At 41.6% G+C, this 22840-nt stretch overlaps 1 protein-coding gene across 6 annotated transcripts in view; it reads right to left on the minus strand.

Annotated features, from left to right (window-relative positions):
* Insig2 (insulin induced gene 2) overlaps window positions 1–22840 on the minus strand; it is a 103651-nt gene that overhangs the window by 75342 nt on the left and 5469 nt on the right. For 2 of the 6 annotated variants that reach the window (XM_021645475.2, XM_060371707.1), the window contains exons 2-6: window positions 15316–15693; window positions 8090–8214; window positions 4686–4852; window positions 4411–4510; window positions 3682–3830 (exon numbers count right to left, since the gene is read on the minus strand). In XM_021645475.2, the coding sequence (XP_021501150.1) occupies window positions 3690–3830; window positions 4411–4510; window positions 4686–4852; window positions 8090–8214; window positions 15316–15559 (777 nt within the window). In that variant the 5' untranslated portion in view covers window positions 15560–15693 and the 3' untranslated portion in view covers window positions 3682–3689. Of the gene's footprint in view, window positions 1–1970; window positions 3597–3681; window positions 3942–4410; window positions 4511–4685; window positions 4853–8089; window positions 8215–15315; window positions 15694–22304; window positions 22425–22840 lie in introns of those variants that run through there. The other 4 variants (XM_060371709.1, XM_021645477.2, XM_021645478.2 and 1 more) reach the window with 4 other exon arrangements.

A 22840-nucleotide genomic window follows, 5' to 3' on the forward strand; every position in this document is an offset into this window, starting at 1 on the left:
TTTCCATGATATCTGGGTCCTGTGGCTTTATCAGCCTGGCACAAGTCCTGACAAAGGAAAACACCTTTCTTTGCACCTGACTGGAGGTCATCCCAGGCAACTTCTCTATCAGTACAAGCACCTACCCACCCTTATGCTTGTCTACTGATGCTCCCCTCCACCATGCCAGTGAACTGGGCAAATAGTTACTTCCATCATCTCCTGGACCACAATATCTGGGAATGTTCCAAGAGTTCCTGTCTGCCTGCAAACCCACAGCTGTCTTATAAGACCAGGTGAATTGGCTATGTTTCTCTCTGTTGCAACCAAATGCCTGGCAAGAAGCAACTTATGGCTGGCCGGGCTTACTCTGGCTTGGCTTCATGACATGAATGGTATGGTGGTAAGACTGGCTCTAGCTGTAGTGCAAGAGTGTGGGGCAGCTGGTCATTCTGCATCCAGTCTGGAGAAAGGTGGAAACTGCTGCTCAACTCCATTTTATTTTCCTTTTTATTCAGTCACTAACCCTAGTCATGGGACAGTGCCACCCATAGGCAAGCTGGGCCTTCGCTTCCTCAGTTAAATGTCTCTGGAAACATCCTGACACACCCAGTGCCTCCTGACAATGAAGATGAACTATCACTCAGGCTATCGATGGCTTTCAGCTTTGCAATCTTTGACTTCACCCTATTCCCTCATGTGCTCAGACCAGCACTTGTGATTCAGCTTTCTTCTGTAACTTCCCTGGATCCTATCACAGCTCTCAGTCTGTCCTTAGGACCCTCCATTTATCTTTCACGCAGGTGGGTACTAAGCTGACCCATGAATATTACCTATAAATAACCTACTTTCCTGTGATTGGTTTCAATTCCTCAGCTGTTGAGCCCAGCTACACCCACTGGCTTTAGTACCAGTGACCTCTCCCCTCAGCTTAATCCTTGATGGCCTCAACATCAGCGGACAACTGTTCCTTCATCTCTTTTTCATTCCCATGTCTAACCACAAGTGTTGCCCCGAACTCCACCTTTGTATTAAAGTTATCTTAATACCTGCCCCATCGCCTCACTCCCAACAGTGACCCAGACTATGAGGTTTTCTCAGTAGTATTAGTGTGAGATATTTTCTTTTTCACTTATTTGCTTATTGACTTAAGGCAGGTTCTTGCTGTATAGGTCAGGCTAACCTAAAACCTCAGCCTTCTGAATGCTGTGATGACAGACAAGCACGACCAAGCTATAACACATCAGGGAGCAGGGAGGTGTTTCAGTTGGTAAGGTGCTCGTCCTAAAGTTGGATCTGCAGCAGCTAGGTAACAAACATCCTAGCACAGCAGTGTGTGCTTATAACCGTAGCTCTGGGAAGAGACAAGCAGCTCCCTCGCTCAATGGCAGCCAGCCTACCCTTCCAGGCAAGGTCCAGGTGAATGAGACCCTGGCTTAAGAAACAGAAGGGTGGCTGGGCACTGTGGCACATGGCTGTAATCCCAGCACTCTAGGAGGCAGAGACAGGCCAATCTCTGTGAGTTTGAGGCCAGCCTCATCTAGAAAGTGAGTCCAGGACAGCCAAGGCTACACAGGGAAACCCTGTCTTAAAAAATAAATAAATAAATAAAAAATAAAAACAAGGGTGACTCCTGAGACACTACACCCAAGGCTGTCATCTGGCCTCCATGCATGTGAACACATACACAGAAAAATGTAACACATTAGAAAGATTGTTTTCTAGAGAACCACCAGCTAGTACCTTCATATGTTTGTCATATTCTTAAGTACAGAAAGATTTATGTTCATCAAAATATTAAAAACCATTTTATTTTTGCCAAAATTTTCTTTTGTTTAAAATTATCATTTTCATTTGATAATCATTCTACCCCAATGGATTTGCTGTTTTCTTTCACCATTTCTTAGCATATCCAACCACCTATAAAAATTTTATAAAATTAGCCTACCATATACTAGTATTTGTCATGAAGAAAAAGCACTGACACATGGTGATAATTACATATTTAATACATCTTGCTTTCAACAGCAATTTCAAAGTAAACATATCATAGACCTTATAACTTATTAAAGATTTTATAGTTTACAAATTTGATTCTAAAAATATACCTTATTTGTTCTAAATGAATAACATCTGAAAGACAGAATAATAAATTATAGTAGTGTGTTCACCACTACTATCCTTAGGCTTGTGCACACATATTCCATATGGAGCACTCCTGGGATGCTCATAGTCTTCTCCTGAGAACACAAAGCACATTATACTCTGACATACAAGACCTCAGTCTGACAGCATTGCTTGAAAAGGAAAATAAAGTATCTACTTGACACTGTAGGAAGGCATGGGCACATGCACACACAGACACACATATATGTTTTCTTTCACTCAATACATAAGCACGCACACACCACAGTATTCAGAAGGATTTACCACTGTGTGCCAGATAATTAACAATTTCAGAAAGAAAAAGTGAGTGGAAAGCCAGCTGATCCACATAAGTGGCAGGACTTGTTAATGAGCTGTGCCAGGAAGCTCTGTGACGTGCGATCTCAATACACTGAGAAGGAAGCACTCAGCGGCAGACATCAGCACAGCCATGCATCCCACCATCCTCAGATTGCACTTGAGAAGGCAACCAACTCAGGCCTGCTAGTGCTACTCGGTCACATGGCCTGGCCCACCAGCACGGCCTCCTTTCTAGAACCCAATAGGTTAGGACCATCCCCTTGATTTGCCCTGTGTTCCCTATTCATCCGAATAGGGATGTGCCGAAGCAGGGAGCTTCAGTTGCAAAGGAAAAAAAGAAAAATAGCTATTATCACTTTGGTTTCTGTGGTAGAGAGAAAGCCACGCAGTATTTCCCAAACATTTATCTACTCAAATTCTTTAGTTTTAGTCATTTATACTTTTACAAATGTAGACTCCAAGCATGTTAGTACTGATAACCTCCCCTGCCCACCACAGGTACCTCTGTAAAACATGGAAAGTATTCTTTGGACCCTACAGTGATTCAGGCTTTCAACATCATTCTATGGAGGTTCACTGTTATGATACAGTAAGATTCAAACTCTGAAACAGCAGCAACAGAGACAATACGTGAGGCGCTTGTATCGCACACAGCTGGTTAGAAACAGGAAAACCACTACAGCCAGTGAGAGCAAAAGACCAGCTGCCCATTTGCTTTCTGTTTGGCTTTCTTCTTCGTTTCACTAAATTTCTAAATTGTTCAAAGCATTCTTATTCTCTGTGACAGTAGCAACATAGTTTGGCACATCAACACTGTGATACAATGCATGGTATGTTTACAAAATTTAGAAATTTCACGTAGCGCACAGATATCTTACATTTATTGAAATCAAATACCGAAAGGCTGGTAACTGATTTACAAAAGCAATCACAGACTGCAGAAACATGTGTGTCACACACACACACACACACACACACACACACACACACACACCAATCAAGAAAAAAACTGCATCCTCACAATTTTAGTCCAAAGTTCCATTGGTGCACCTATCATATACATGCCACCTTCCCATGGCTTTCTTAGAAAAGACAGACTTTTGTCTTCTTCATTCTTGATGAGATTTTTCAGCAATAACTTTACATTCATACTGCAAAGATTAAAAGGTCAAAAGTTAACAGATTTAAAATCTCTTGTGAAATCCAACTTTCAAACAAATTAAAAAGTTCTAAAAGTGAATGTTTTAATATGTGTTCACTTTATTCCTCAAAGAATCAAGAGTTACACATTGACATTCTGAAAGTGAAAGAACTGGAGACAACAGTGGAAGACAGAAAAAAAAATCCATACTGCAAGCCACAACAGCTGGTGTTGTAGGGAAATCCTGTAATATAAAGGGCACACACAGTGTGTTTCTTTTGTGCTCAGAGAACAGCCAAGGCCAAACCATGAACTTCACGACAGTGCTGAATTTAAGTCAATATTTCAAATCACTCTATGATTTAACAGAAAAATAGATTATAATATAAAGGATCCCAACTAAAACAATATTCTAAAAGTATAACTACTAAAATGTATAACTGATATTCAAAAGAAAGGAAACCTGCTACACAGTGAGTTCAAGGCCAGGTAGACTACTTAAATCTCTCTCTCAAGAAAAAAAAAAAAGTTCTTTGTTGATGGAACAGAAAACTGTAAAGTAATAAAAACAAAGCAACAAAAATTAAGTATCAAATACGGTAAACAAATTCTACCACCCTATCCAAACCTATTTTTCCTTTTCTCTCCAGTTGTTCCTCAAGTTTTAGTAGTCTTCAGATTAAGTTCATCCTATTGATTTATTTCAACAAAAGTGAAAATACAGAGTTCAAAGAACACTGTCTTTGTCAATTCTTTGCCCTGAGTGATAGCCATTTTGAGAAATGGTGTCATCCAATTCCCACACTGCAAGAGCTTCAGCTTACCATTGCTAGTTGACGACCAATGTTCCCCATTGTTATGCCTCCAGCAAAAAATATACATGGCAACCAAGAACGGACGTAGAGAAAGTCTGGAGACGTGTATCTAGAATAATAGAAATATTTTAATAATCCACAGAGCAAGAACAAGGGCACTTAAGACAAGCATAACAAAGGGAAGTGACCAGTACATTAAACCAGCTAACCCCACTGAGATCCTCAATTCTGAATGCAGTTACTGATGATTTACAGAGCAACAGGGTGACAAGGACAATACTTACTGATAAACACCATTGTAGACTAATAGTTGGGTGACAACAGTTGCTAAGAAAGCGATTCCAACGCCAAGGCCAAAACCACTTCTAGATCTGTCAAAAGTCCACCACAGTCCTACTGACAGTGCAGCCAGGGTGAGGGAAAACTGGAAGTTGTTGTCAAAGTCTACTTTCTGAGACTAGTGCTAAGGAGCCATCATAAAACAAGGAAGCGGGTGATGCCAACTGCTCAATTCTCTAAAATAAGAGAGTCCGTTTCTTCTGGAGTGTCCTCAAACTTCTAACACAGCACATGATGTTAGGTGCAAGTAAAACTATGTCTAAATACCAAATACAAAGGGCATTAATTAACAGATTCTACCTTCTTGCAACCCATCCAGGGAGAAAAAAGGTCAGATACATTCCTAATTGTAAAGTCAAGCACTCTTTAGGACATATTTTTACGGCTAACCATGTAACTGTGCATTTTGGATAGTCTACTGCTAAAAGAACACACCTTTGGGGGAAAAAAAGGAAGGAAAGAAGGAAGGAAGGAAGAAAACCGTAATATTTCCCAAAAAGGTTTAGAATTACTTGAAAATCATACAGGAACTTGGAAATAGAAGAGCTGACAGCTATTTAACAGGGTAGCACATTTACTGTGTGATTTACTGACAGACACATTTTATAATAATGCAGTTCAGAACAAGAGTACCAAGGACATCGCATCCCTTTCTATTCTGTCAACTGCTCTGGTTTTAATTTGTTGAGGATGAAGCCTTGAAGTGAGCATTACCTTCCCCTGCCAAGCTATCCGGTGCCTGCAACTTTCCAGCAGAGCACTTTCCTCCGGTATTTTATTTCTGGCACCCACTTAAGCATCTATTCACTAGTGTATAGCACCTTTTACTCAAAAATGTCTGAACAGAATAAAGCCTTACAAATTCAATTTTCTGATTTGGGGGGCAGGGGCAGGATAAAGGATTACACTAAGAAATTAATTCTGGGCGTCATTAAAAGGGCATTTTCTATGCCCCAAAGGCTCTACCTTAGGGCTCCTTTTCTGACCAAAGATCTGCCCAAACTAACTGGTCTTGCCAGTACTAAAAAATAAAAAATCTCTCCATTCTTTGCCTATAAAGCCATTTCCTGACTCCAGTGACACCCACCTTCCCCCACCATTCCCACTGTCTCACTAAAGCACACAAAGCCCTGCTTGCTGTGTCCTTGGCATCTGAAAGCTGCTGCTTGCCATTCTCTTAACATCAGTTCTGCAAGTGGTCGATTATCAGGAAACTAACAGTTCATCTGAGCAAGTCTCTCTCTTATTTTGTCCAGATATGTAAACTCCAAGTACAAGGTTCTATGCAAGTGGCATTCACATAAATAAATGATGGGATATAACACTAATGGGTTCTGTCCTTGCTAACTAGGTTAATTAGCACAATACAGAGGCTCCTAGGGTAAAGAAGTAAAATACTTCAATTTCAGAAACTGAATCTTGTGGTTTCCCAAAGCCTAAGTAACCTACTATGAAAAGTGCTATAAATTTTGTAAATATTTTAGATTTTCTTTTGATATGACAGCTAAGATTGCTAGCTTATGTACTTAGAAACAAAGGAAAAAGTGAAGAAAGCCAAAAATGCATATTGTATGCAAGGCATTTACAGTTCTAGAAAGGGCTACTTAAATTCTTCTACCTAAAAAGAAAAACAGTGAGACTAAGGAGATGCTCACTGGGGGAAGGGACTGCTGTGCAAGCAGGAGAAGCTGGATCAAGATTCCTGCAGCCATATAAAGGAGCTGGGAGGCAGGGAAGGGTATTAGGAAAAGTCATGTGAAGCTTAGTAGTTTATAAGCCAATTAAAATTTTTAAGTTAGATAGAAAGAATTAATAAGGAAGGAGAGATCCTGCATGTCTGGATAATGCTGATCCTAAGAACCAAGAGCTACTAAATGAAAGTTCTAGTGCCAGACATTAGATACTTCCTTATGAGCTGTTGGCCAAGGAAGCCCCAGGGCTCCCAAAACAACACAGGCTCTTGCTATTACTCTTGGTTATTTACCAGAAATAGTTGGTAATAAGACCTTATTGCTGAAGATAACACACATTTTGCTTGGTTGCAAGGTGAATAAAAATCAAGCTACAACTCAACTGGAAGCTTCCCCCTGCTGGCTAGCTTTCATAAAACTGAAAGTGTTATACTAGTTACTGGGGGAGAAGAGGCATCTTACTGAGCTGAGGGCCCTACAATTTCCAATACCAACCTGCCAGGCAAGATAACACACAGTCATAATAGTGGTATCACTGCAATAGGGGCACAACTACTGTCTGCTTGGATTCCAAGCTCAATTCAAAAGAGGGAATTCACACCTGGTACTGTAGAGCCAGTCAAAAAAACAAGGCTCTGGAGGACTGAGGTCCTAGAGTTAACAACAGTTTAGCTGTCATGGTGCCATGCTGTCTTCTAAACATTTACATTTATACCTACACTACCCCCACTCTTAATCAGAGAAGCCTCTTTTTGCAAAGGAATAAACTGGGGGTAAATACAGAACAGATGGTAGCTGAAAGGGCCAAGAACAAGGGATGACTGAGAGATCCCTACACAGGATAGCTATACTACTCCAAGTTTCAAAGGCCATTGTAGAAGAGTCAAGGATGTGGGAAAAAGACTTGTAGAGAGGAGTAATAACAGGAACAGAAGAGAGGAAAAGAGAGTCATAGAAATTAGTGTGCCGTATACAAAAATGTATGAAACTGTCTAAGAACAAACTCAAAAATTATTAAAAAGAAAGAAAAATAGATCAGAGGTCAGAATGAGAGGCTGAACATCTGTAGCAAGGATCCAGATTGTATTGATAAAGGTTTAACTAGTTGGTCACATTGTTTCAAAATGAAAATTACAAGACAGAAATGTTGAAACAAAAACACAAAACAAACAAACAAAAAAATACAAAACAAACAAACAAAACCCCACTCAGCAGACTGAAGCAGAAGGGTCAAAAGTCAAGGCCAGTTATGGTAAGCTAGCACAGTAAGAGCTTATCTTATGAAGAGAGAGACAGAGTGAGAGAAAGCATGAGAGAGAGAGGCACTTCTCAGTGCTGGTTAAAAAAAATCAATAAACGGCAGCATAACTTCTTTAAAAATATACTTAAAAGAGTACCTAAACCTACCAGGGTCCTTACTGGCAAATCTTAAGCAAAAAGTGGTTTCAACTTCCAAATTATCAAGATTACATGTAAAACTACATAGTAGTTTAAGGAGTAGAGTTTTTACATGGAACTGAAAACCAGTCTAAGCCAGGGTCTATTCTCTAACCATGCCCTGGTGTCTCAACAACGGGGTCAGCACTGTGTTGTGACTAAGTGAGTTGACTACAGGGAGGCTGCAGCTGCCACATTACTGCATGTTTCAAAAAGGATACAGCACTGGCATGATTTATCCCCACGAACACCGCCACACAGCGCATAACACTGGACCACTCTCTCTTAAATTTATGTGGTTCTCCTAGGTGCCTGTCAATGCAGGGGTACAGTAACCCAATCACAGCTGCAGAAAGAAGAAAAAAAAGGTAAGTCATCACTAGGAGTGCATGGGCAGCAAGTTAGTTACACAATCACTACTGCCTTCTACATCCTTCAAAAAGAAAAACATCCAAGTGAATGAACGTCGCGGGCATCTTTAAACTTACCTTCCAAAGGAAAGGGAGAGCAGCAGCACTGCCGCAGAAGGCTGCGAAGAAGCCTCTGCAGCCAAAGGCAACATACACTGTGGGGAGTGACTCCCCAGGAGCCAGAGACACTAACTCATGTGGCTCCTAACTGCATCTTCGAGACTTGAAAGCACATGAGTCCACAGTTCACCTCTCCTTTTGAGGGTAATATAATATTTAAGTATGCTGTAAACATGCAGAATCTAAGGAAAAGTGAGGCAGTAGGCCTGTGAACTCACACAACTGCCTTCCCCATACACTAGGTCGAACTCTCCCGCCACTGCTTTCACCCTCACCCTTCTCACAGCACCACTCTAACAGCAACAAAAGGCTACAGGTATGATTCCTTCTACACACACAAAAAAGGAAGGACATAGGGCACACAGAATTACAAATTTGCTAGGCATGGCAGTGCACACCTTTAATCCCAGCACTAGAGGAAAAAGCAAGCAGATCTCTGGATTCAAGGTCAGCTTGGTCTACTTAACACACAGTCAGACCCCTGTCTTAAAAACAAGCAAAAAACCCTACATATTTACAGGTAGTATGTAAATTTGCTGTTAAAAGGTAAGAAGAAACCATCTTAGTCGACATTTCTTGGTTTGGGAAACATGTTGACTGATACCTGTGTAAATAATCACAAATAAGGCATCCATGACTAAGACCAAAACTATTGTCATCCTATCCCTAACTTAAATACTTATCAAAGACATGAAATGTACGCATTTGTTTTGTACATGTTTGTGAATATGTTCACTGAGCATGTGAAGGGCAAAGAACCAGCCACCACCTGCCTTGTTTGAAACAGGGTCTCTCCCTGCCCTGGCGCTCACTAAGTACACTAGGCTGGCTACCCAACAAGCCCCAGAGACCACCTGCATCCATCTCTACTGCACTGGGTTACAAGCATGAACCATGCCCAGGCTTTCCTTTCCTTTCTTTTCTTTCCTTTTTGGAATGGGATTTCTGAGGGGCCAACCCGAAGTCCTCATGTTCACAAGACAAAAACTTTGCTGACTGACCTATCTCCCAAGCCCATAGGAAAAACTAATTAATTAATTAATTTACTAAAGATTATTTTAAAAATGTTTTTATGTATGTACGTGTGGCTGTTCATATGTACATGTGCATTTGGGTGCCCATGGAGGCTAGAAGACAGAGGATCCCCCTGAGGTACAGAAGGTGATAAGCTAGCCAACATGGGGGCTGTGAACCAAACTCAGGTCCTCAGAAAGAACAGTAATCACTCTCAACTGTTGCACCATCTCTTTATACAAATACACACCCTTTTAAATCATAAATATAAAATTCAAGAGTAAAAAAGAACAAACAAACAAAAAAGCTGGAAACCAATTAGCAGTAAAAGCCACAGGCAAGTAGAACAGTGACACAGCATGGGAAAGAGACACCTGGCTACTTTCACCTAGAGGAGACTGCAACTCTGTGTCCTTCCCATCTCAACTTTGTTTGAGTATAGACGGTTCGCAGGCCATCCTGAGACAAGCGACAAATCACAGCAATGCAGAGCTCCAATGGCTGCTAGAATATGTAAGTTTCAGGGCCTGGGTGACGACTCAGTTTGTGGAGGGCTTGCCATGCAAGCCCAAAGAACAGAGTACAAACCAAAACAAGAAAACCTAACGTGGACTGTGTCTGAGGGGTGACACCTGAGGGCATCCTCGGGCCTCTGTATACAGATACAAACATGCACTTGCACACACATAGACAACCCACGCTATGGTCCTGTTTAAAACACTGCTGAAAAATCCCATTGGATTAAGTGACAGCATTTCTAAATTTCTACATGATTAAAATGACAAGCATGCCTAATAACTGAAACATGTCTAAATGATACTTTTTCCTCAAGGGGTATCACAAAACAGCTCATTTGTCATTCCTCCATTCTCTCTATATGCATACATATATAGATGCATACATATTGATGCATCCACTTAGCTATGACAGATATCTATAGGTGTATCTACATCTATCATTCAACCATCTACTACCTATCATCTACCTACATATCAATTAATTTATCCTCACTCCCCTGAATCTTTCTCCTGTTTCCCTGTGGCTGAGTGAAAATTCAACCAGAGCAGGCATTCCAAGTCAATTTTCCTTAGCAGCTGATGCCATAGGTAAAGAATTAGCACATGGAGATGCTGACATGTATGTGCACATAGAGATGCTGACATGTATGTGCAAAGATATAAATAAGTAACCCTGTGAGAGACAACTGAGAAGAAAACGTGAAAACACAAAGAAGAAATTTAAATGGCCATGCTGCCAACCTTGGGATCTGCCAATAAAAAAACCCAGTCCGTGGAGTATGCATGGTGCTCAGCTGCTCACTGAGAGGGAGAATTTGGGAAAGCTTGTCACTTCCTATTAAATGTCTTCTTTCTTTCCTTTAAATAAAGGCACGGCAGGGTCTGATAGGAATGTACACAGTGCAGTGAGGCTCCACTGTCTGAGAGCTCAGTGGAGTATGTCTGGGCTTCTTCTCTGCACCAGTTTTGTTTTTTTTAAAACAAGAGACTTAAAATCATGCTGTGTAAAATCATATGCAAATACAGTCCTGCTTAATCAGATGGTTCTCTGATGTAAAATCACGTGTCTTCTGGTATCTTTACGTGATTCCCAGTAACAGTCTGCCAATACCAAAGACAAAAGCAGTTTGTGAAGCACTGGTAGTAAGCCATCACTCTCTGAGCGCTGTGCTCAGTGCAGTGAGGCAAGAAAAGGAACACAGTTAAATTAGACATCTAGCAACGAGGGGGCTGAAGGAAACCACACCACTCAGCAAGACACACTTCCATGGGAGACTACAACACAGGCAGCTCATGTTTTCATTCAGCAAATACTTAAGCCCTATAATGAATCTGGCTCTTGGTATTTGCTGGGGATTTAAAAGGGGAAAGGGGGCTGGAGAAATGGCTGAGTTGGTATCGTGCTTGCTGTGTAAGCCCAAGGACCTGAGTCTCATCTCTAGAATCTAACACAGAGAGAGAGAGTCAGAGAGAGAGAAATGTACACATTAATAAAACAGAGGATGTGTCTTCATGGTAAAGTGACAGACATTACTGAGTGCTGGATTAGATAGGAACAGGTTACTGAGGGCTTCTCATATTGTTCCTGCACATGAGGAGAAGCAAGGCATTGGGCTGTCTGGAAAATTTCCATAGAGATGACTCCGCAGGTAGAAGCATGGAAACAGTTCTCTTAACAAAGGGAGGCACCTGAAGGACCCAAGACACAACCAGAAACAAATAGCACTGCCAGAAAACTGTTAGGTTTAAGCAAGAAGGGAGGCTCAGGATCGAGAAAGACTCAGAGTATTATAAAAGTGGCCAAAAGTATGTCACAAAAAGGCTTTAACCCTGAGTGTGGTAAAGAATGAGGAAAAGCATGCCACCACATTCTGTTCTGCTTCAGAGAATTCTTGGTCTCCAAGAAGGAAATGAGGACCTACTTAACTAGAAGGACCCTTTAAATGACCTTTGCAGGCTTGCCTACTTACGATTTGAAACAACTTCTACTTCATTTATCCATAATACAAAAACTGCCTTTTAAAATATTGATTCTTTAGAGTTGGTCATGTTAAACCTCTAATCCCAGCACTCAGGAAAAGAAAGCATGGTAACCAGGAGTTACAGGCTAGCCTTACCTACAGAGTGAGTTTGAGGCAAGCTTGGGACGCAAATGTAAGACAATAAGATATCCTTTACAAAGGCTCCCTGGTGACTCTCTGATTCTAGCTCTGATGCAGCGCACATGTAAAGAAGGGAGTCCATGAGAATGCCAGCCTAGCTAAACTTGTTTATACCCTCCTGATGAAGACATCACACTCTTTGGTCACTAGGCATGGAGAAATCAAGCTGGTACTGACAGGAAAGCGTCCTCCATGCTAGCCAGCTTTCATAGTACTGAAAGGTTTTATGCAGGGAACTAGGAGAAAAAGTCATCAAGAGCTTTACCCGGCTGTGAGCCACATAAGCTACAATAATAACTGGCATAGTAAGATATACAATAATGGCATGAATGTTACAGGGATCCCTAGAAAAAACACATGCCTAGAATGTAAATCTGGCAGTGAACCCAGAGTTGGTGAGCTCACAGGTCCCAGGGATGAACCCAAACTGTTATTTTGCTAAATAGATAGACTGTCTAGCTACTCTCTAAACCTGTATCTCTATGGCCATAGAGTAGTTCAGCTATCACATCTCATTGGAGAAGTTTCTTTTTGTGGATGGCAGTTAACACAAAACATGTAACTGGTCAAAGAGCAGAGAGTAAGTGTCTGCGGAGTGATCAGCCACAAATGGGACATCTATATCACAGCCCCTGAGTCCAAGGCTTAGGAACCCTCACAGGAGTCACAGTAGAAAGACTGTAAGCACCAATGATCGGGGGGACTCTGTGAGACAGTGTTGTGGGTATTACTGGGCTGTTGCACTCATGAACTCCCAGAAGCTGCATCTGCCTGCTCATGATAAAGCCTGTCAACATTCCAGCAAAGAGCAGGGAACACTCCAGTTTCCACCCCTAGCTGAGGAGCTACTGACAGCTGATGGCTGCTGGGGGAGAGGTAATCAGTTGTCTTTAAGCATATGGCCCCAAGTAGGTCAGCCACCATCTAATATGAGAAGCACAAATTGTACTTCAAATCTGTGAGCCTAAAAAGAGTGGTTAAAAGTGAGGATGTGAAGTTGGGATGGGGAAAGGGGTAAGGGAGGAGTAGGGAGTAAATATGATCAAAATGTATTGGATGTCACGGTTGTGTTAGCCCAGGACTTTAATCTCAGCACTCAGAGGTAAAGAAAGGTGGATCACTGAAGAGTTTTGTTTAGCCTGGTTCCAAGTCAGAGTTACACAGTGGGACCCTATATCAAAACAAACAAAAAGTAAAATTCCACGAAATTCTCAAAGAGTTAATACAAATATATTTATTTGATATAGCAAAGCAGGTTGCATTTATATATTTAGAAATATGCGTGTGTTTGTATTTGTGTGTAAAAATAACAAAGAAATAGAGGCCATGTATCTGAGAGAGCAAGACAAGGCACATGGGAAGGGCTACAGGAAGGAAAGGGAGGGGGAAAATTAATTAAAGCCGCCCCCAAAACATCCTCTAAAAAGGAGAAAAAAGAAGATGAGAGAAAAAGGGCACAATCCACGACGCCTGTGAGGCTTCCCCAGCAGTGCCTCAGGAAGCCACCAGCTTCCCAGGACCATGTTATAGGGACAGGTGACTCCTGTTCCTTTACAAGAAAAGCGATGAATCTGCAGGCCCTGATGTGGATAGCTGCAAGGTCTAGAAACTTAAGTGAAGGTCTGCTGGCTGAGCTGCATCTTGGAGGGAAAAGAACTAGAAGCTACTGGGAAACTTTTTCTCCTCCTAGTTTAAGTGAAGGAAAACACACTGTAGACCAGCAGATACAGCAGAGAGTGAAAAGATACAAGTTCTCTTCTCTGTCTGGACTACTTCTTAGGGAATGATAAACCTGGGGAAAACAGAGTGTGATGACTTTTCTCATTTGAGAGCACCAATAGTTGGACATGCTATCTAAGCCACATGGAATCTGACTTCAACAATTTTCATCTTTCCATGCAGCACGGTTATGTTACTGTCCAGCAGGTTTCACAAGTACTTGAAGATACCTACAAGTCGGTCTCCGCTCTGGACAGGTACACCTGCACCCTCTGGCTCCTGGATATAGGACAGAAGTATTCCTGTTGTGTTGCAAGGTACTCATGACGCTGAGTAGATACACTCAGAATTGTAACTGTCTTCCCTCACAGGACTACACTACCTTCTGTTACGTTATTATATACAGCAGTGCTGGCCCACTGACCTTGTCATCACACACAGCTAAAAGGCTGTCCATTACAGATGTTCAGCACCATCTGAACATCCAGAAATGGTCCATCAACTGTCTACTACTGAAAATGACATAAGCCACAGGACTATCGAGATTTTAAGCAAAGACAATCTACCTCATTGCCGCCTTCAAGTATTTATTATTTTTTTGGCACACTTTAAAACCAGGCAAGGATAAAAGCATACAAAAACCCTACAAATACAACATCAAGTTTTTAACTTGAATAAAATTATTTTACTTATCAAAGTTTTTATCTGTTTTAACATAAAATCATAGCCCTTATATCAAAACTTTTAAACAGCAGTGGATATTATCAAAATAACTTAGAATAAGATTTAAATGAAGCAAAGAAAAAAAATGTTAAATACCTCACCCCAAAGATAATGAGAATTGGTTTTATGGTTAAATGTTAAAAGGTGTGGGAATCAGCCACTGAAAGTACCTTCTGGCTTACTCCAAAGACAGCAGCACTGCAGGCAGAGGTAATTCTGGAGGATAGTAAGCAGAGCCACTGTAGACTGTGGCTAGGCTATAAAGGATTACAAGAGGGCATAAAAGAATCTGGGGATGACAGAAATGCCACAGTTAGGGGAGTAGGGGACACTACATGATGGCATGCGTGTACCAAACATATCAAGCTTTGCTCACAGAATCCACTATCCTATAATTAAATTCTAACCTCAGTTAGGAGAGTAAAACACGATTCACAAAAACCATCAAGACCTGGATACAGAGCCTCCGCACTCATTAAAAGGTCACTGTGGTGACACATGCCTATAATCCCAGTGCTTGAGACAGGAGACAGGCCGATCCCTGCAGCTAAATGGCCAGCTCGTGAACCCAATTGATAGTATCCAGGTTTAGGGAGATACTGTCTCAAAAACCAATGTAGAGAATAATTACGGAAGACACCGAACACTGATTTCTGGCCTCAGCATGAAGGCACACATGTTCATGTATACCGACACACTTGTGCCAACTCCCCCATATACATCTGTTACTTAGACAATGCCCTATTCATTTGTAAGCAACACAGAAATGCCTTACACATACCTGAGGCTGTGCCGCAGCATGGTGGTACCCACCACGCAGATGAAAAGATGCTTGTGATCACATCAGGTGGAAAGAGTGTCACGTTTCTCTGAATCTGAAGCAAGTTCAACACTAGTGCGAGGAATACTCCAATGAAGAAGAGTACCACCCCTCGGATCAGCACATTCACACTCTGGCTGGTGACAGAGGAAATGTATGGCCCACACTTTTTAGGCCGAGGTGATTCCGTCTCTCCTTCTGCCATGGTTTCATAAGTTCAGTAGGCCTAAGCCGAAAATAAAATAATGCTTCCCAGTGGAAACGGTGAACTGTGAATTGAAGCAGGCCAGTATCTCAATGGTACCACATCTTGCCTGAATGTGGGACCTACCAGAAACCCTATGAAAAATAAGAGTAAAGAATCAGCATGGATCTGATACATAGTTGTACAAGTTTTCACACTTCAGTACTAGTTAAGCAGAAAAAAAAATTGTACTCTAATTTATTTAAAGTATTTACTCAAGAAAATCTTTTAAACAGGGTGCAGTGGCTCACGCCTGTGATCTCAGCACTCAGGGACGCAGAGGCAGTCGGATCTCTGTGAGCTTAAGACCAGCCTGGTCTACAAAAGCAAGTCCAGGACAGCCAAGGCTACACACAGAGACCCTGTCTCAAAAAAATCCTTTAAAAGAGCCTTTGTATGCATGTTGTAAAAAAAAAAAAAAAAAAAAAAAGAAAAAAGAAAAAAGAAGTGCTACGTGTATATTTACTAGGACACAGCAGATGACTTAGATCTCAGGCAGAGAGCTGGAGTGCTTAAGAGGTCTGCAGAGGACCCAGGTTCCCAGCACCCACAGGACAGCTCACAGATGTCTGTAGCTCCAGTTCCAGGAAGTCAGTGCCACCTTCCAGGCTCTTTGGACACAAGGCATGCATGTGGTACACATAAGTACATGAAGGCAAAACACTCATAAACATAAAACAACAAATACATCTTAGAGAGACCTCAACAACAGGGTCTGAGGTGAAAGCTCAGTTAATGAAGCAGCACAGCACAAGCAAGGACCTCAGTCTGATCGCCAGCACCTCCATAAAAAGCCAGGGATCTGGACATCACCTGGGATGCCGGGGTTGGGAGGGGGAGATACAAGGATCCCTCGAGCTCACTGGCTGGCCTGGCTCTGCCTCAAAACCACAGTGGAGAAGGACTAAACACGATATTAAACAATATCTACCTCTGGCACGCACTATGACGAAGTAGAGGGAGCAGAAGAAAAGCGCCACGGGAACGCAACAGAACCCAGTGACTACCTTCTGAAGGTAAGTAGGGGTATGTTCACGCCTCTAACAAAAGCGGGTGCTGGGACCCAGATGCTGTCTCCCCAAGAGACTGCTGTGTTGTCGGTTTAGGTCTCACTGTGGTGATGTTGGGAGATGAGATCATTAAAAGGCAGGATCTAACCTAGAGGTGAAAGTGGGGTGGAGGGGGGGCTGGCACATGCTTATGATGATGAGCAAGAATTCAAGCTCACCCTCAACTACATAGAAGGCTGGAGGCCAACCTGCGCTATAAGACATCTCTTAAAAGGGAGGAGAAACACACACCAAAAGAATGCTCTTAGGCTACCTAGAGCACTGTCCTGGGAGGGAAGAAACTATAGGATCCTAGCCCCTTTGCTGCCTATCTGGTAATGTTATCTCACCCTCTCACAACCACACTCACAACACCCACTGAGGTCCTTAGCAGAGCACAGCTGATGCTAGCTGGAGTAGTGAGTAAAATAAACGTGTTTTCTTCACAAAGTTAGCCTGCTTTCAGAATTTCCTTGTAATAACACAAACTAAGCAGCTAATGCAGTGACCCTTTGTGTGTGTTTAAGATAAATAACACAGGAACCTTTGCATGTACTTTTCCAAGCACCTGATACAGGCAACTCATTTAACCCTCACAATGACCCTAAGAAGACAGTGTGGTGGCACATATCTATAATCCCAGCACTTAGGAGCTCTACGCCGGAACATACTGAACTCAAGACCAGCCTGGGCTGTACAATGCCACTGTCTCAAAAACTAAAATAATAACACTAATAACAACAACAACAACCCGAGAACTAAGTGTAATTACAAGTAAGGTGAGCAAAGAAAGACCAAGTCTATGCACCTGGCAAGAAGCACAGCTTGAATCAAATCCATCATCCAACTCCCTTACTCTCACCATGATGGTAAGCTTCTCCGACTGCCATGTACCTTGTTCTCAATGAATACTAACAGATTTGAAATGTGCTTTTGTTTTGCCATTTACTTTTGTCTTAACACTACATCTGCAGAGCTGACTTACTACATCACCGGCATTTCTCTAAGTCAATACCTAGGTGGTATATCTTGTGAATCCTGAAACTTTATATTTGAATGAAGTTCATTTTATATGGATATCTGAGTGGACAAGCTTGCCATGATGCACATGTGGGTATCAGAGGACATTGCGGAGTCAGTTCTCCTCTTCCACCATGTGGGCCCTGGAGGATCAAACCCGGTTGTCAGATGTAGCACAGGCCTCGCTTTACTGGCTGAGCTGTCTCGCACAGACAGGACTTCTCACAGCTGCCTTGTATCTGTAGAGATGCTTTACCTGTTATAAACTTTTTATGTTGGTCTTGTTCACCATCAGATCTCCACTGCACCTCTCCGTGCAGCAAGCTTCCTGCTTAGCCCACAGGGGTAGCTGTTCCACATAGTTTAACTTCTAGGATCAAACTCTCTGGCTCAGCAGTCCTTGGAAAGGCAAATCTAGAACCTAATCACTTAAAATACACTGCCTTTACGTTTCTAACTTTCAAACTACCTTAAATGCAAATTTTGGAACAAAACTCCATGTCTAAATTTCAGAGCATTGCTTCTACATGGTCCATACCCATTATGGATCCAGCAAGATGGCTCAGTAAATAAAGGGGCTCGCTACCAACTGAGTACCTGAGTTTGACTCCCAGGACCCATATGGTAGACAGAATGAACCAACTCCTGTACGTTGTTTTCTGGGCTCCACACACGTTGTGGCACACATGTACATATAATAAGTGTAGTAAGAAACTTTTAAAGAAAGAGCCCTCATAAAATAAAAAACCGTAATTTTCAATCCCACTTAATGAACACTTAAACAGGCTTTTCTTTTTAAAGACAAGGTCTCAGGGAGCATAGGCTGGCCCGAGTTGGTCTTAAACTTCTGATCGTCCTGACTCCATCAACCTAGAATGTACCCCTTCCTAGAGCTGAGAATACGTGTGTTACCAAATCAGGTTTGTACCATGCTGAGAATCAATCCCAGGGTTTTTACTCACTGAACCATCTCCCCAGCCTTATGAAATAAAAATATACACATACTACACCAAGATGAAAAAGATGCTTTAAAGTATAAAATAGTCACTAGCAAACAAACAAAATAAATCAGATGGCTCCCTTATACATTGCATGAGACCAACAGTGGACTCTGCTTCCTGGACTCTTAGCAGACACAGCCACCCACCACTCCACAGAGCATGTGTAACAGAGGCTGTGAATTTCCAAGGCAGAATTAAGAGCAACACACACCTTAGGTTCAACAGTAGTTTTAGAAGGACAAGTAATTTTAACTAGTCCCATCCATCTCCAGACATAACTGGCCAGACTCTGTCAGAGAAGCCTTGGTGCTTAGGCTGGAGAACCCCTTGCTGGGTGGGAATTGTTCTGAGCCTGGCATATTATTTAGTGTCCCTGGCTCCTGCCCACTAAATGCAGGCCTCCCCCACTCGTGATTCCCAAAATTGTACCCACAGTATTTCCAAATGTCCTCAGGGAGGTTCTGTCCTCCCATGGAGCTGCTGACTGCTAGAGACTTCTTTCTTCATTCTGCCAGACTACTGAAGACATTCTGAGAGGTTTATTTGTGTTTTCTCCCACTGCTGTTTATTCAACCTTTCCTGGCAGGCCTTCCTCAGTTTCCTACTTCACCCCCACAAGTTTTCTTTAAAAATAACATAGCATTTGTTTCATGTTTATTTAAAGCTGAACCAAAAGACTAACTGTGGTTATATCATAGTACAATGACATATAATTACCAGGAACAAAAATAAGGGCTACAATACTTCACCATCAATGTCCTAAAATTTAAGGACTGGAAGGGAGCCAAGAGACCATCTATTCCAGGATATATTTGAGCTCCATGCAGAGTAAAAAGAAAAATATGTGTGTGTATGTGTGTGTGTGCATTTTTTCACGTGTTTACACATGTACTCAAAAATCTCCAGTAACCAAAGTCAACAATGGGCCATCAAGCCAGGTGATGACTGGTGGCCCAAACCTGTTGATCCAGAGCACCCCCGAATTCTAGGTCAGTTAGGGCTACATGGTGAATTTCAAACCAGCCTGAAAGCCCACCTCAAAACAAAACAAGAAGAAGGAAGAGGAGAGTGGAGGAGAGAGAGGAAGAAGGGAAAGGAAGGGAAGGAGATAAGTAGACAAACCCAGCAGTTTTCTCCCTTACTCTAACAGGGTCACACACAGTCTTCAGGTAAATTAAGAAGATCTGGGAAGAATTACTTCAGCTGGGTGTAGGGGAGCAGGGACATAATCCCAGCACTTGGGAGGTGGAGGAGGAAAGATCTGGATTTCAAGGCTGTGCTCAGCTACACTGTAAGTTCAAAGCTAGCCATGGACACCTGAGACACTGCCTCAAAACAAAACAGAAAACAAAGCAGTAGTACTGGATTTGGGGAAGGGGAAGTCGTTTTTGGATCCTCTTACCACAATTACAAATAAACATGTACAATAAAAGTATTCACTACCTTCTAGACAACAGTAAAGTTCCTTTTCAAAGAAAACTATGTTTTATGGGGTGGTGAGATGGCTGAGAGGGTAAACGGAGCTTGCTATGCAAGCCTGACAACCTCTGTCAGATCTCAGAAGCCCAAGGCAGAAAGAATCAGCTCCTCAAAGCTGTCCCTCGATTTCCTCACGTGAGCTGTCCCATGCAACCCCTCTCCCATATACACACTTATGATAATAGTAATAATTAAAAAAAAATCTCAAAATAAAGTTTAAAAAGTAAGCTTATAATCTCAGTATTCACTAGAAGAGGGGAGTATTTTAAAGTCTCTGGGAACAAACAGCATACTTCATTTTAAAGTCTCTTTAGCTATTAATACTTTCTTAAAACAAATATATCTATATTTTAAATATTATTCTTATATTAAAACAAAATTTGGTTCTCCAATTTCTTTAATTTTATTGAAAAATTTAGATCATAAAAAATGTTTTAGAGTATAATGCCTCAATGGCTCCTGAAGAATCAATGGTAATAAATAGGCAGGTGTTTTTCATTCCCATTGTATAAAATCAGATAGGCTAATATGTAGTTTTCTTTTGGTGTTTGAAACAGTATTTCACTATGGAGCCAAGGCTGCCCTCAAATCTCTTTGATTCTCCTTCCTTGTCCTCCAGAGTGTGGAGACTGCAGTCATGAGCCACCAAACCTGACTTAACTTCCCAAAGCGGCCAAGCTATGCCCAGGCAGCCATATCTGGGCCAACCACTTGGCCTCCATGAAGGGAGTTCCTTCCGCCTCCCCAACAAACACTACACAAACAACTAGGTGCCAACAGGAAACTGTCTTTAAGGTCCTATGCGTGCTATCAACTCCAAAACAATGCTCTCTACAATTTAAGAGAGAGCCTTACGAGGGAAAGTGCGAGTATTCTACCTTGAGCCCTGATCTACAGTTTCCATCAAGTACATGCACCCACACAGAAAGACAGTTCACATAATCTGGCCAGATCAGTGGTAAATCAGCAAAGCTGGAAAAACATTATCCCATGTAACTTCATGTTATGGATTCATTGCATTACTTTTAGATAAAAGTAATTCTAGACATTTTATAACTAAATCAAAGTTTATGTTGACCATCAAAACAACTTACAGGTAATAAGCACTTGGAAAAATATAGAAACGAAATATAATAACGTTTGAACTAGTCGGCTTTATTTTATTTTGTTATTTTATTTTTGTATTAGTCCAGTCTGACCTCAAACTCAAAATATAACCAAGGATGACCTTGAACTTTTAATTCTCCTGCCTCCAGCTTCAAAACCCAGGAATTTCCAGCATGTACCACCACAGCTGACTTAAATCTAGTAACTTAAGAACCATTTGGTTTTAACAATTGCAAGCAAACATTATTCATTTTCAGTGACTAGTGTTCATATAGGTAAGTTTTCCATTCACAGATGAATGTCTCTTCAGTGACTGAATCACATATATCACCAAGTAATGAAGTTAAATTACTGCCACCCATTTTTTTTCAGCACATGCTATGCTCATTAGAACAGCATTCACAAAACAGAAGGAGTGTCAGCATTACAAAAACACAATTCAACATGGTTTAACCCTCCTTAAAAAAAATAAGAGTGCATTACATAGGAATCTCAAACTAGGTGCACTGAAACTCTAGGAAAAAAACTGTATACCCTGAATATATTGAAGCTTTTCTCTCTCCACACTAAAACCCAAATACAGAAAAGTTTAAGCAAGCAACAGTCACATAACTTTACTGCTTTAAACATAAAGCTTAGTCCTTAAAAATGTTACTTTACTGTTCGGTGATAATTTTCTAGAACAACGAAAGCACTGTTTTTGCTGAACTACACATTATCTTTTCCTTCTCAGTGTCCACAAACACAATTATCAGTTTAAGAAGTATCAAGCTTTTCCCCAAATAAAAACGATTCACAGACTGGTCATTTCCTAAGAGACCGTGAGCTGAGTGCTACAAAAACAAATAAAACCACGGATTACAAATCCAGAAAAAAAGGGTGGAGGAAGAAACCGAGAGCCTCAGCTTATTGTTTCTCCCTACAGGGCGTTAATTAGTAAGGGGTACTCCTGTATTCATTTCCTTCAGTGGCCAAACCCCAAAGCTGAAAACAACAAAAACAAACAAACAAACAAAAAAACTCCATGGCAGCCTTCATTTTTTTTTGTACCCAGAACTGGAGCATGTCTTTCATTGCCATGGTCAGCTCCCCTGCGATGTCAATGCTGGTCAGCTTCAGTGGCCCAACTGTCAAGACTATGGTCCTTCTCCAAGAATTTCCTCATCAATCCTACAAAACAGCAAGCTCTTCAGGGTATATTTCTCCCAACTACACCGCTAACACCACCCTTTAACAACTTTTCCCAACATTAACTGGACATGGATTATTTCACTTAAGTTTTAACACCTTTCATGTCCCCAGCCCCGTCCTCAGCAAAGCAGTTTTCCTTTACCAGGCAGCTCATCCCCACGGAACGACCCCAAAATCCCAATTACTACCACCAACCGACGTCTAAGCCCTGGCCAGACCTCTCTTTGGCTGCACCCACTGACATAGTCCTAAAAAGTATTCACTTCCGACCCCAAGTCCCTACTCTTCAACACAGTGTCCTCTTATTTCGGTAGATTCTAAACTTACTACGATTATGTACCTGGGTCTTTTTTCCAGGCTACCCCCCCCACAAAGTCCTGTCAGGTGTACGCTAC

This window comes from Meriones unguiculatus, chromosome 18 (genome assembly GCF_030254825.1).
Source record: "Meriones unguiculatus strain TT.TT164.6M chromosome 18, Bangor_MerUng_6.1, whole genome shotgun sequence".
Classification (NCBI taxonomy): Eukaryota; Metazoa; Chordata; class Mammalia; order Rodentia; family Muridae; genus Meriones; species Meriones unguiculatus.